Here is a 12,950-nt window from a genome sequence, read left to right on the forward strand (position 1 = left end):
TGGAATAGTGTTGATTTTAACAACATGCATTTACCCATTAGCTCAAATGGATTTCTACTTAAATATCTACTTAAAAACCTATGGCCCTATTCCAGATTTCATCAAGTTGGACCTCCACCAAAGAACAACCTGCTCTTGTAATACTTCCTTGCTAATGTTTATTGGTAGGTAAAAACCCATTTTTCTAGTTTGTCATGATTGCTATTATTGGAAGAAAATGTCCATCTGGGTCCAGTTCTAAGTTGTAAGAAAGACACTGGAAACATGGAGACTGCTGGGAAAGATGGTTTAATGGTGGACAAGACTACATATTTTTGAAGTCCTGGGCAAATAAAACCACATGGGTGAGAGAGATTAATACCCTCTGTTGGGCTTTGAATTTGAGCTTGTATTCTGATTGGCTGTCAAGACTCCTATAGTGCCAAGCAGGGGTAACTTTATAGGTTGTCTTTTGAGTCCCAGGCCTGGTTGAATCTTGCTGGGTGGTGATGTAATAAAGAGGGTTTGGGGCAATTTCTGTTCATACCTTTGTTGGAATTGGGTAAGGTCATTTGCTTATGAATAGACCTGGCTATCTCTTTATTTCTTAAATACTGATATCTGCTGTGGGCTATTGAAAGAGTGGGGGCTATTAAGAATGAGTCTGCTTCTTGCCTAAAAAAACACCTTTCCATTTCTCATCCAGGGAAATATAATATTCTGCCTTTTTAATATTTCCTAGAATATTTCACACTTCTAGGAGAGGGGGCGAGTGCTAAATTCCTACACTATTTTAAATACAATTGTAAACTATTGCAGTGAGACTTCTGTGATTCAGTAGGCAAAAGATGAGCACCCTACAGTAGGAAAATTTTATATTCCCAGATATGTGAGTTTCTCATGTTTCTTAATCATGATTAGAGTTTTATACACCCACCCACCCACCCTGCAGGGGAAGTGTTCCCTTTAAGAACGGTGGCTTTGACAGAAGTGTGATGTTTTCATGATAGCTAGTTGTTTTCTTTTTAGAAGCCTGAGATGTCTCCTTATACCGGATCCGATCATTGGTCCATTAGCTCAGCATTGTTCCCACTGATTGGCGAGTCCAGAATCCAGATTTATGTTCTTCCATTCCAACAGCTCGTCCAAGCATCACTTTGGAACCGAGGTCTTCCTTGCACGCAGAGCAGGTTCTTTATCGTCGAAGCGCATGCATTTTTCTCCCTAGTTTGGAACATTCTGATCTAATCTTTGCAGATAGATCATAAAACCAAAGCGAGTCTCCAGCCTGGCCGAAGCGGGCTGTGTGTGCGTGCGCACCCGCGCATCCCCATCCTAAGGTTAGAAACCGACCTCCCCATGCTTTCTTAGCCCACCGTCGGATTATAACTTATATGCTTCATGTTTAGTTTTTTTTTTAAAGCCCACATCGGCCGAAACGAATGCGAAAACCTTGGAAACGGCCCTTGGAAAGCTTCGAATCCCACCGAACGCGCCGGAGACAGAAGGGAAGCCTCTTCAGGGCGCCATAAAGGGCGAGATCGACGCATGGATAAGTTTGTGGCCGGAGGCAAATAAATAAATAAATAAGAAATAAATAAACAAGAAAGAATGAACCGGGAACGCCGGCCGGCCGCCCTCCTCTTCCTCATAGCGACACCCGAGTCGTTATGGGACGGAAAAAGCCAGCGAGGATGGCAGGCAGTTCTCCCCGCCCGTTTCTCCGCCCCCGTGGCCGCTTCTCGCCAACCCGCTTGCACCAGCGGCTGGAGTGCGCACGCCCCCCCCTCTCCGCGGCGACCCTCTTGTGGGGCTTTGCGCCCTCGGCAGGAATGTCCTGCAGCCGCCGCGGATGAGCTCCCCCCCCCCGCTCCCGCCAGAGGTTAAGTGACCGGGCTTCTTTTTCGCCCGCAGACTTTGAATGGGCTCGGGCTAGTGTTGCGCGCGCGCGCGGCGGTCGCCTTTTTTTCGCTCAGCCGTCCTTATTTTCCCCTCCCTCCGGCGGGGCAAACCGAGGCTCTTAGCGGCGCAGCGCTACAACGGAACGGAGTGAGCAAGGGCTCAGCCGCGGCACGGATGTCGGTCTCCAGGTGCTGCAGAGGCGGAGGAAACGGCGGTAAACCGGAGCGCCTTTTGCAAGGCCGGGCTTGGAAAGGTAAGGCGCCGGGACGCGGGTGACCTGGCTGTGAACGTGTGAACCGACAAGCGCCCCGGGGAAGGGGCGGGGGGGGGGGCAAGGCGAGCCTCACGTACACGTTAGCCGCCGCCGCGGGACAAGAGCGGCGGTTTCCCGCCTCCTTCAGGCTGCGGCTGGTCGTGGCTATTTTTTTCTCTCTCCTTTGCTTGCTTGCTTGCTCGCTTGCTCGGTCTCCCCGGCTAAAAACGGGGGTGATTTACAGCCTTCTTTTTCTTGCTCGGCCTCGCCCAAAGGAAGCCTGTGGAGAAGGGTGGGGGCTATTTCTCCGTTGTTTTGCTTGCATGGCTTTCCCGCCGCCTGGACTCCCGCGTTTGGCGGTGCTCTCCTTACTCCCTTCGTTGTGGCCACCTTAGGCTCTTAATTCCTCCTCGGGTGACCGCCGTTCTCCTTTAACTCTTCTGCTTGTGGCAAAAACATGGGCTGCTACCGCCAAACAGTCTTGGTTTTGGAACTCCAAGCCGAGGCTTTACGGCTCTGAGAAGCTTCCGGGGGCCCTCTCCTTTACTTGCCGCTTTTTATTTTCGTTAGCCTCTTCTTCTGTTGTATTTACTACACATTACCTGTCCAGGAAAGCGCTGGGCGGTTTCCTAAAGAATCGCCTCTGACCTCTCCGATACCCTTGTTATTCAAGGAGTGATTAATTTTATAACGAGCACACGTCAGTCTGACAGTGTGATGTATACTGTTTTTCCTCTTCCCAGCTTTGTAAAGAGCAGGTTGCAGCTATTGATTAATAACAGTGAGGCACCCTACATAGGTTTGTCATTCTTTCTTTTTAATCTTTGTGTCACCATGCATGGAGTACTTTCAAAGTAGATTCGTGAGGTGGGTGGATGCAGAATTTAAAGATTCAGTTATTTTTCACCATTGGCATGTGTTTTTTTTAAATAGAGATGGGTTGGCAACAGATTGGGCCTTTGTCAGAGATGAAGGGGTTAACTTGCCTACTGCCCTTTTAGATGACAGTATCCTTGCTTAGGCCAGCTTTTAACATTAAGGGCTTGCCTCAATCCTCTAATACTATTTTGAGACATAGGTTTGCTCTGGTCAGTTTGCTCTCCACATTAGGAGAGAATTTCTGTATTTACGAAGTAATGAGATCAGTTATGACCATGGAACAGTGTTTTTTCCCCCTCTAGCTTGGCAATGTGAAGATGGGTGGAGGATTGTGGCTTGGGGATTCTGGGAGTTGAAGTCCACCGTCTTCAAGTTGCTAAGCTTTGAGAAACACTGCTACAGAGAGTAATAGTGGCCGGTTCTATCCAGGAAATGCATAGCACTGAAGATTGTGAAATTTCGCCTCTGGCAGAAAAAAACTATTTTGTTTTTCAGGTTGATCTTTTACCAATCCAGCAATACAATTTGTCAAAGTAGCAAGGTGTTGGGTTTTTTTTGGTACTAGTTGCTGTGAGACCGTCAATGATAGATTAGTCCATACATGTTGTATTTCAGTGGTAGTAATGGCTTATTACTCTGAATTGCATGTTGCCTCTGCATTATTCACCAATGGTTCAACTGTGGGGGTTAACTTATGCTTTTTTATACATAAAATATTATAAAGAAAATAGAAAAAGCAGTCAGACAAAGATATTATTACAGTATAATCAATATACTCTTTCATTGTACCTATATTAATATGCCTCTGCTTGGCATTACAATCCTTTCATATAAACAAACTAATAATCTCCATGCTGGTTATTTTGCTTTAAGCTATTGTGATTTATAGGAGTATAATCAGTTTATAGGAGTATAGGAATATTCATTTTCATATGTATGCAGTTGTCATATTTTGTAACTTATGCACTACGTACTCATAGATACCTACATAGATTCAAACGCAAGGACACTAGTTGAAAGTAAAGAGTAAGGCTGACAGAGTCAAAATATGGCTCTTGCCTCTAAGTTACAGCAGTAGCTGTTAATTTAGCTTCAGATATATCATTGCATAATGTTGAGGATAAGGCTACTAGTAACTATTGGATGATTCTGTATAGGAGATAATATTGGAACTGGTGTATCTCTAAATATTAGTTAGTGGTGAGATTGAGTAAGAAGATAATATGTTCAGATATCCTGGTTGCATGTGGAGACAGGTCACTGGAACTTTTAACCTTGTTTATAAATGGTGTGATGGAATTGAATAATGCAATCATTTTCAATCTTTCTAATTAAATTCTGCAAATATTTTGGAGATCAATTGATCTTTTTATGTATGAGGTGGGTCTAATAAGGGGACCTACTTCAAGTTTATTTAATTTTAAATAAAATTAAAAATAAAGTAGATGAAATTATTTGGAATGAGACCTAAGAGAACTCTGGAGACAATTCTTTAGAGGTGTATACTGGAATAAGTGATATGTTGAAAAAATGGAATTTAAATGAATGTTATATTTATTGTCTGAGCAGAGAAAATGGAAAAAAACTATTAGTCAGATTTTTACTCTTTAGTAACTTAATTTAAAATATCTATCTATCTATCTATCTATCTATCTATCTATCTATCTATCTAACTGATGTCTTGATTTAAAGATGGGAGAGGATAAAATAAATAGGTTTTAATTACAAAATTTGTTTATTATAAATATATTATTAATATTTAAATGTCTTTGTACTTCTTTAATATTTACTTTATAGACCTTTAGTTCCTTAATGCTGTTTCAAAAACAGAGAAACAATGTTTTCTAAATATCGGTTACATCTGGTGGTTAAATATTCCACAGAAGAGACTTGCTGTAGAGAATGTACATCTTTTGAGTTCTCTCCTCAGTACACATTTTATGAGGATGCTCTGGGTAGAATATGCAGACTGATAGATACCCAGGCCCCAGCCATATAAGACTTCCCAAAGATTATAACTTACAATTATTTTTGGCAACTGTTTGAAGTTACAACAGCCCTGAAAAAAGTGGCTTTTCACACTTGTCAGTGTTGCAGCATCCCCATGGTCATATGATCAAAATTCGGACACTTGGTATTTATGACAATTGCATTGTCCTGGAGTAATATAATCATAATTTGTAACCTTCACAGCTGACTTCCGATAAAGGCTATGGGAAAAGTCAGATTCGCTTAACAGCTGCAATGATTGGCGTAACAACTATGGCAAAGATAATTGGAAAATGATGTGCAACTTAATTAACTGCCTTGCTTAGCAACTGAAATTTTGGGCTCAATTGTCATAAGTCGAGGACTACTTGTAACCTGTACCCAGATAGTACAGTTCCCCCAGGGTTGGTTTGTAGGTAGCCCGAATCAACCTCCCTCTAAGAGGGAGGAGATGGATGGTTTTAAATGGGGATGGATTGATGGATTGATGGATAGACAGGCGATTGACTGACCATTCTGGCCAGCATATAGCTTCCAATATGTAATTGAGATTAACATAAAATTTAAAAAAATTCATAATAAAAGAAAACCAGAGTTAGGTTGAAGAATGAAACCCATTTATCCTCAGGAAGGATAGTTATAGCCAGCTGGCTCTCATGGCTTGATGAAGCAACTAGGTCTGTGATGGCGAAACCTCTGGCACGCAGAGCCATATCTGAGGGCATGTGAGGCATTGCTCTATGTCAGTTCCAGCACACTAGCCAGCTGATTTTGGGCTTTCAGGAAGGCTGAGTGGGGGGGCTCCCTTTGCCCTCCCCAGGCTTCAGGAAACCTGTGGGTGGTGAAAGACGGACCCAACGGGACTACTAGAATGAACTTCTGGTAGGCCTGTTGAGCCATTTTTTGCTATCCACAGGCTTCAAGAAAGCCTCCCGAACATTTCAAAACTTCTGATAGGCCCATTGGGCCCTTCTTTGCCACCCACAGGCCTGGGAAGGGCAAAAAATGGCCCAATGGGCCTACTGTAAGTCCAGATGCATTGTGGGGGGGGGGCAGCAGGGGTGGATTGTGCATGCATGTGTAGGGAGAGGGCATTGCATTATGGGTGTGGGCACATACATATGTGCTATCCCTTGTGTGCCCTCACTTTTGATACCTGAGCAAAAAAAGGTTCGCCATCTAAAGACCAGGAAGAAGAGGATACAGTGGTACCTCTATCTAAGAACCCCTCTACTTATGTACTTTTCTAGATAAGAAGCGGATGTCCAAGATTTTTTTGCCTCTTCTCAAGAATCATTTTCCACTTACAAACCCGAGCCTCTGAAACTGTAACCAGAAAAGGCAGGGAGAAGCGTCCGTGGGGCCTCTCTAGGAATATCCTAGAAGGAAACAGGGCCTCCGCCCTCCCAGTGATTTCCCTAATCACACACATTATTTGCTTTTACATTGATTCCTATGGGAAAAATTGCTTCTTCTTACAAACTTTTCTACTTAAGAACCTGATCACGGAATGAATGAATTAAGTTCGTAAGTAGAGGTACCACTGTATTTGAATTTGGGGCGTGTGTGTAACAATATTGGGAATGACCTTGGGAGGCAGGGAAATAGCCACAGCCAGAGCTGCTTTACCCTGCAGAAGGAATGTAGGTGTGGCTAACAACTCTGAATGGACCCTCCTAATTTCTTGGTCTATTAACGCTGTCCGGGATAAATGTTATTTAAGACTTGCAAGATTTGTTCATGTAATCTTACAATTAATAGATATAGTTCTTCTGGGTATGCTACTTGTCTGGGCTACCTGGTAACCAGAGGGGACACTATTTTTTAAATTTCAGTTGCGACTGATAAATCATGCTTCTGTGCATCTGAGGATGGCAAAGGGATACTTAAAGAGCCTGATGTAATAGATTTTATTGGGCAGGTAGGTATTGCTGGGAAAAAGAATGTCCCACACCAAGCTCCGAGCCTTAAGGGATTTTAAATATAGCAACCAGCACCTTGAATTGTACTTTGAAGCCAATTATCCGGCCTGCAAGATGCTTAGATTTGGCCTGTGGGGCTGTCTTGGAAACAGCAAAGGACTAGCCCACAATGCCTTTGCCAGTGAAAATGAAAACTCCAGAGCAGCCCTCCCAAGCTCTGTTTTTGCTGGCAGGGATTTGCAGGAAGCTGTCGTAGCCGAAAACGGAGTTTGGGACCCATTTTGCTGGCAGAGTGTTCGGGCCACCATAGGTACTCCTGATACGTGTGACATGCCCACCAAGCTCTCTTTTCCCTTGAGGTCGAACAAAACCCTAATGCAGCCCTCAATAAAATTGAGTTTGACACCCCTGGAGTAGAGGGATTGAGTGGGTATTTCAAGGTACACTCATATTCCGGTTCCGGGTTGAGCGGTGTGGAGATGGTGGGTCCACCGCTCTCCTGAGACTACGGTGAAAATCGTCAGGAATGGACCAATCCAGCTTCGAAATGACCCGAAGTCGGTCTGCTGTCTTGTCCCCCGTTGAGGCAGCTAGAGACTGAATGTTTTTGCTGCTGTTGGGGACGCTGGGGAGCGTCAGAGGCTGCAATGCCGAGAGAGCTCTTCGGGGCGATCAGCTGAGGCGCGGAAGATGGCGGCCGCGTCTGAATGCAGAATGCAAAATGCCGAAGGAGAAGAAGGAAGCTGTGAAGGTGGAGAGCCGGACCGAGCCGAGCTTCCTGGCATGGCACTGTTGAGTGAGAGTGACCAGTGCCAATGCCGAGGCGGTGGAGGCGAGGTTCGAGGGTCGACGGAAAGGAAGGGAATAGAGGGAACGGAGCAGAGCGGAGTGGAGCAGAGACCAGCGCTGGAACTGAGGTGACCCTGCCTGCTCGTGAGACCAAAGCCGCTGATGACCCAGGCCGGTGGGAGCGACCTGCAGTCGGTGGTGGAGGACATCTGCGGAGATATGGTGGGCGAGGAATATCCAGAAATAACCTCCCCCCCCGTATGACACCAATGGGTGAGAGCTGCTGGTGCCAAGGGGGGATAAAATGGAATGAAGGAGACAGACACCCAGTATGAGTGCTCACAGAAGACTAATGTGACCTGAAGAACTAGAGGGGGGTGAGAATTATGGAATTAATTAACTGCCAGAATCATCATGGCCAATTAGACTGGGAATATTGTTTATCGTTTAATTCCTGTTTTTTGTCATCATTTGTTATCTCCCCCCCCACCATTTTCACCATTTTCCCATCTCCTCAACTGCTACTAAGACCATAGAAGAACTGCGCCCCTAGTGCGCCCCTAGTGGCAAGACTATAGAAAAAACAGCAGACTTTAAGACTCTAAGACTATATGGAAGATCTATAGAGGATTTCGGACCTGGATTGGTTGATTGACTGATGATTGATATTAATTAAGACCTGATTTTATATTTTATATTTTTATACTATCTTATTAACTTCTTAACTTTTTATCTTATTAACTTATTTAGACTTATAATTTTATATTCAATATATTTGTAATATTTTATTAGTACACTAATCTATCGCTAATTTAATCTATTTTTAATCAATTGGGGGGGTTTAACCGATGCATAATTGGAGTGGGTGCAATGACGTGTACGGGATGAATGATTGGTATGAGTGCGATGGTTGGAGTGGGTGGGGTTATGCCAGGGACGGGATGAACGGGATGAATGGAAATAGTATGAATGAGATATTTGGCCCACCTGACGCCGGAGAGGCGGGAGAGGAAGGGGCACTGATCTCTGGGGTGGCAGAGGGCCGGAATATCCCAGTGTTGCTGGGGAGAGGCAGATATGGCGGGAGCCACGGAGCTAGCCGTTCCAGGGGAACAAGGGATCGCTGTCTAATAACTATTCCTTGTTCCGGCTCCGTGAGCTCAACCCAGGGCACTGGTGATGAGTGTAACTCTGGCCCTGGGCTCAGGTTGCTGCTGCTCAATGCCAGGTCGGTGGTAAATAAAGCTCTCCTCATCCGGGATTTAATCCTGGATGAGGAGGCCGACCTGGCATGTGTAACTGAAACCTGGCTGGGCCCGGAGGGAGGAGTTCCTCTCTCAGAAATTTGCCCAGCCGGGTTTCAGATATGGCATCAACCTCGACCCCAGGGAAGGGGGGAGGAGTGGCTATTATAGCCAGGGAGCGCCTTTGCCTGCGTAGGCTCGTTGCTCCGGAGATTGCAGGTTGCGAGTCCCTCCTTGTGAAGTTGTACTTAGGGGTTCAGGTGGGCTTGCTTCTCACATACCTGCCTCCCAGCTGCGTGGCACAAGCCCTGCCTGTGCTACTCGAGGAGGTAGCCAGGTTGGCGGTGGAGTTCCCCGGACTCATTGTCCTGGGGGACTTCAACCTGCCATCACTCGGCGAAGCCTCTGGGTTGGCACAGGAGTTCATGGCCACCATGACAGCCATGGACCTGACTCAAGTAGTACAGGGTCCGACTCACGAGGGAGGGCACGCACCTGACATGGTATTCCTTTCCGAGCAATTGAGTAATGGTCTGAGACTAAGGAGCTTAGAAGCTTTGCCTTTGTCATGGTCAGACCATTTCCTACTATGGCTTGACTTCCTGGCTCCAATCCTTCCCTGCAGGGAGGCGGAACCAATTAAGATGTTCCGCCCAAGACGCCTGATGGACCCAGAGGGCTTTCAGACGGCGCTTGGGGTTATTTCAGAGGTACTCGTCCACAGTTCGGCGGAATCTCTTGCGGAGGCCTGGAACAAGGCCGCAGCGGAGGCTCTTGACCGGATTGCGCCTTTGCGACCTCTCCATGGCGCTAGACCCCGTAGAGCTCCATGGTTCAGCGAGGAGCTCCAGGAGTTGAAATGCCAGAAGAGACGTCTAGAGAAGCGATGGAGGAAGAGTAGGTCTGAATCTGATCGAACACTTGTAAGAGCTTTTATTAAGACTTACAAAGTGGCGCTCAAGGCGGCAAGATGCGCGTACCATGCCGCCTTGATTGCATCAGCGGAATCCCGCCCAGCCGCTCTGTTTAGGGTGACCCGCTCCCTTCTTAATCAGGGGGGAGTTGGGGAGCCCTTGCAGAGCAGTGCCGAGGATTTTAACACGTTTTTTGCTGATAAAATCGCTCAGATCCGGGCCGATCTCGACTCCAATTGGGAAACAGAGTCGACTGACAACGAGTCAGTCGAGGTGACTGGGGCACGTACTTGTCCACCTGTCTGGGAAGAGTTTGATCTGGTGACACCTGATGAAGTGGACAAGGCCATTGGATCTGTGAGTTCCGCCACCTGTTTACTGGATCCATGTCCCTCCTGGTTGGTCTTGCCCAGCAGGGAGGTGACACGGAGCTGGGCCCAGGAGATTACCAACGCTTCCTTGGGGAGGGGAGTTTTTCCAACTCTCTATAAAGAGGCGCTCGTGCGCCCCCTCTTCAAGAAGCCCTCCCTGGACCCAGCCGTACTTAATAACTATCGTCCAGTCTCCAACCTTCCCTTTATGGGGAAGGTTGTTGAGAAGGTGGTGGCACTCCAGCTCCAACGGTCCTTGGAAGAAACCGATTATCTAGGTCCCCAGCAGTCGGGCTTCAGACCTGGTTACAGCACGGAAACTGCTTTGGTCGCGTTGATGGATGATCTCTGGCGGGCCCAGGACAGGGGTTTATCCTCTGTCCTGGTGCTCCTTGACCTCTCAGCGGCTTTCGATACCATCGACCATGGTATCCTTCTGCACCGGCTGGAGGGGTTGGGAGTGGGGGGCACTGTTCTTCAGTGGTTCTCCTCCTACCTCACCGGCCGGTCGCAGTCGGTGTTAGTGGGGGGTCAGAGGTCGACTCCGAGGTCTCTCCCTTGTGGGATACCTCAGGGGTCGGTCCTCTCAACCCTGCTATTCAATATCTACATGAAACCGCTGGGTGAGATCATCCGAGGGCATGGGGTGAGGTATCATCAGTATGCTGATGATACCCAGCTTTACATCTCCACCCCATGTCCAGTCAACGAAGCAGTGGAAGTGATGTGCCGGTGTCTGGAGGCTGTTGGGGCCTGGATGGGTGTCAACAGACTCAAACTCAACCCGGATAAGACGGAGTGACTGTGGGTTCTACCTCCAAAGGACAATTCCATCTGTCCGTCCATTACCCTGGGGGGGGGGAATTATTGACCCCCTCGGAGAGGGTCCGCAACTTGGATGTCCTCCTCGATCCACAGCTCACATTAGAAAACCATCTTTCAGCTGTGGCGAGGGGGGCATTTGCCCAGGTTCGCCTGGTACACCAGTTGCGGCCCTATCTGGACCGGGACTCATTGCTCACAGTCACTCATGCCCTCATCACCTCGAGATTCGACTACTGTAACGCTCTCTACATGGGGCTACCTTTGAAAAGTGTTCGGAAACTCCAGATCGTGCAGAATGCAGCTGCAAGAGCAGTCATGGGCTTACCTAGGTATGCCCATGTTTCGCCATCACTCCGCAGTCTGCATTGGTTGCCGATCAATTTCCGGTCACAATTCAAAGTGTTGGTTATGACCTTTAAAGCCCTTCATGGCATTGGACCAGAATACCTCCGAGACCGCCTCCTGCCGCACGAATCCCAGCAACCGATTAGGTCCCACAGAGTGGCCCTTCTCCGGGTCCCGTCAACTAAACAATGTCGGTTGGCGGGCCCCAGGGGAAGAGCCTTCTCTGTGGCGGCCCCGACTCTCTGGAACCAACTCCCCCCAGAGATTAGAACTGCCCCTACTCTCCCTGCCCTCCGTAAAGTTCTTAAAACCCACCTTTGTCGTTAGGCATGGGGGAACTGAAACATCTCCCCCGGGCACGTACAATTTATGTATGGTATGTTTGTGTGTGTGCTTGTTAGTATATCGGGGTTCTTTTTAAAACTTTTTTAAATATTTAAATTTATTTGAATCTATTTTGGATTTGTACGATTTGTTTATGCCTATTGTGAGCTGCCCCGAGTTCACGGAGAGGGGCGGCATATAAATCTAAATAATAAATAAAATAATTAATAAATAATTACTTGATCTGTTGCAATCTAGATCAGCTGTAGTTCTGAATACTCTCCAAGTAGAATGCATCACAATCAATGAATTAACAAGTGAGATTTCCTGCTCCAGAAAACAAAATTGTCAACTAGCCAAAGTTAAATAAAGACTGGCGCCCAATAGCCTCAGAATTTACCTGTTATTCAGGACAAGTGGAGTGTCTAGGAGAATCCTTAACTTACACATATAGAATTGAAGGTTGGTTATTGATTGTAACAAGTAGTTTGTGTGACAATAAATGGAATGCTTAAAGAGCGGTTAAACATCAGTGATGAAATAAGTAAAGGACGTGTAAGGTCAACTTGGGTGTTTGTTTATAGATAAATGTATGTATAACATTAATGTATGTTAAAGGTATGCTAGTTAGGAAGTAAAGATATGTATTTTTGTATGCAGATGAGGCTGTGTTATTGACAAAGAACCCAAATTAGTCATAAGAGAATGTTAGACTATGTGAGGCAAGAAGGAATGTGGTTCTGAAAATGAATGCATCAGAGACCGAAATAATTGAGCTGGCCAGGGAAAATGGAGTGGAGTGAATCATTGTTTATCAATCAGTGTTTCTGAACCTGTGGGCTGAGACTCCTTTGGGGGGTTGAATGATCCTTTCACAAAGGTTCCCTAAGACATCAGAAAACACATACCATATTTTTCTGTGTATAAGATGCACCTTTTTCCTCCCTAAAAGAGACTGATAATCAGGGTGCGTCTTATATGCTGAATGTAGCTTCCCCCCCCCCCTAACTAGCTGCTAACGGTCTTCCCAGCTACTTTGTAGCCTCTTTCATTGTTTCTCTTTGTGAAGAACGTTTTTCAAGCTCTAAGTCTTTGCAGGGTCTGTTTCATTACTCTAACTTGCTCTGAGTAAGTTTCTTTCCAGCCCTAATCAGGTGCTAACGATGTTCCTAGCTCTTACCGGCTTCCAAGCTCTTTCGTTGTTACTCTCTGTC

At 46.4% G+C, this 12,950-nt stretch overlaps 1 protein-coding gene across 2 annotated transcripts in view; it reads left to right on the forward strand.

Annotated features, from left to right (window-relative positions):
• The first annotated feature begins 1,735 nt into the window (after positions 1 to 1,735).
• The window catches only part of PFKFB4 (6-phosphofructo-2-kinase/fructose-2,6-biphosphatase 4), an 86,952-nt gene continuing 75,737 nt past the window's right edge, over positions 1,736 to 12,950 (forward strand). Inside the window, exon 1 of one of the 2 annotated variants that reach the window (XM_070738621.1) lies at positions 1,736 to 2,134. In XM_070738621.1, coding sequence (XP_070594722.1) covers positions 2,056 to 2,134 — 79 coding nt within the window. In that variant the 5' untranslated portion in view covers positions 1,736 to 2,055. The remainder of the gene's footprint in view (positions 2,135 to 12,950) is intronic. The other variant, XM_070738620.1, reaches the window with a different exon arrangement.

Source organism: Erythrolamprus reginae, chromosome 2, assembly GCF_031021105.1.
Source record: "Erythrolamprus reginae isolate rEryReg1 chromosome 2, rEryReg1.hap1, whole genome shotgun sequence".
Classification (NCBI taxonomy): Eukaryota; Metazoa; Chordata; class Lepidosauria; order Squamata; family Dipsadidae; genus Erythrolamprus; species Erythrolamprus reginae.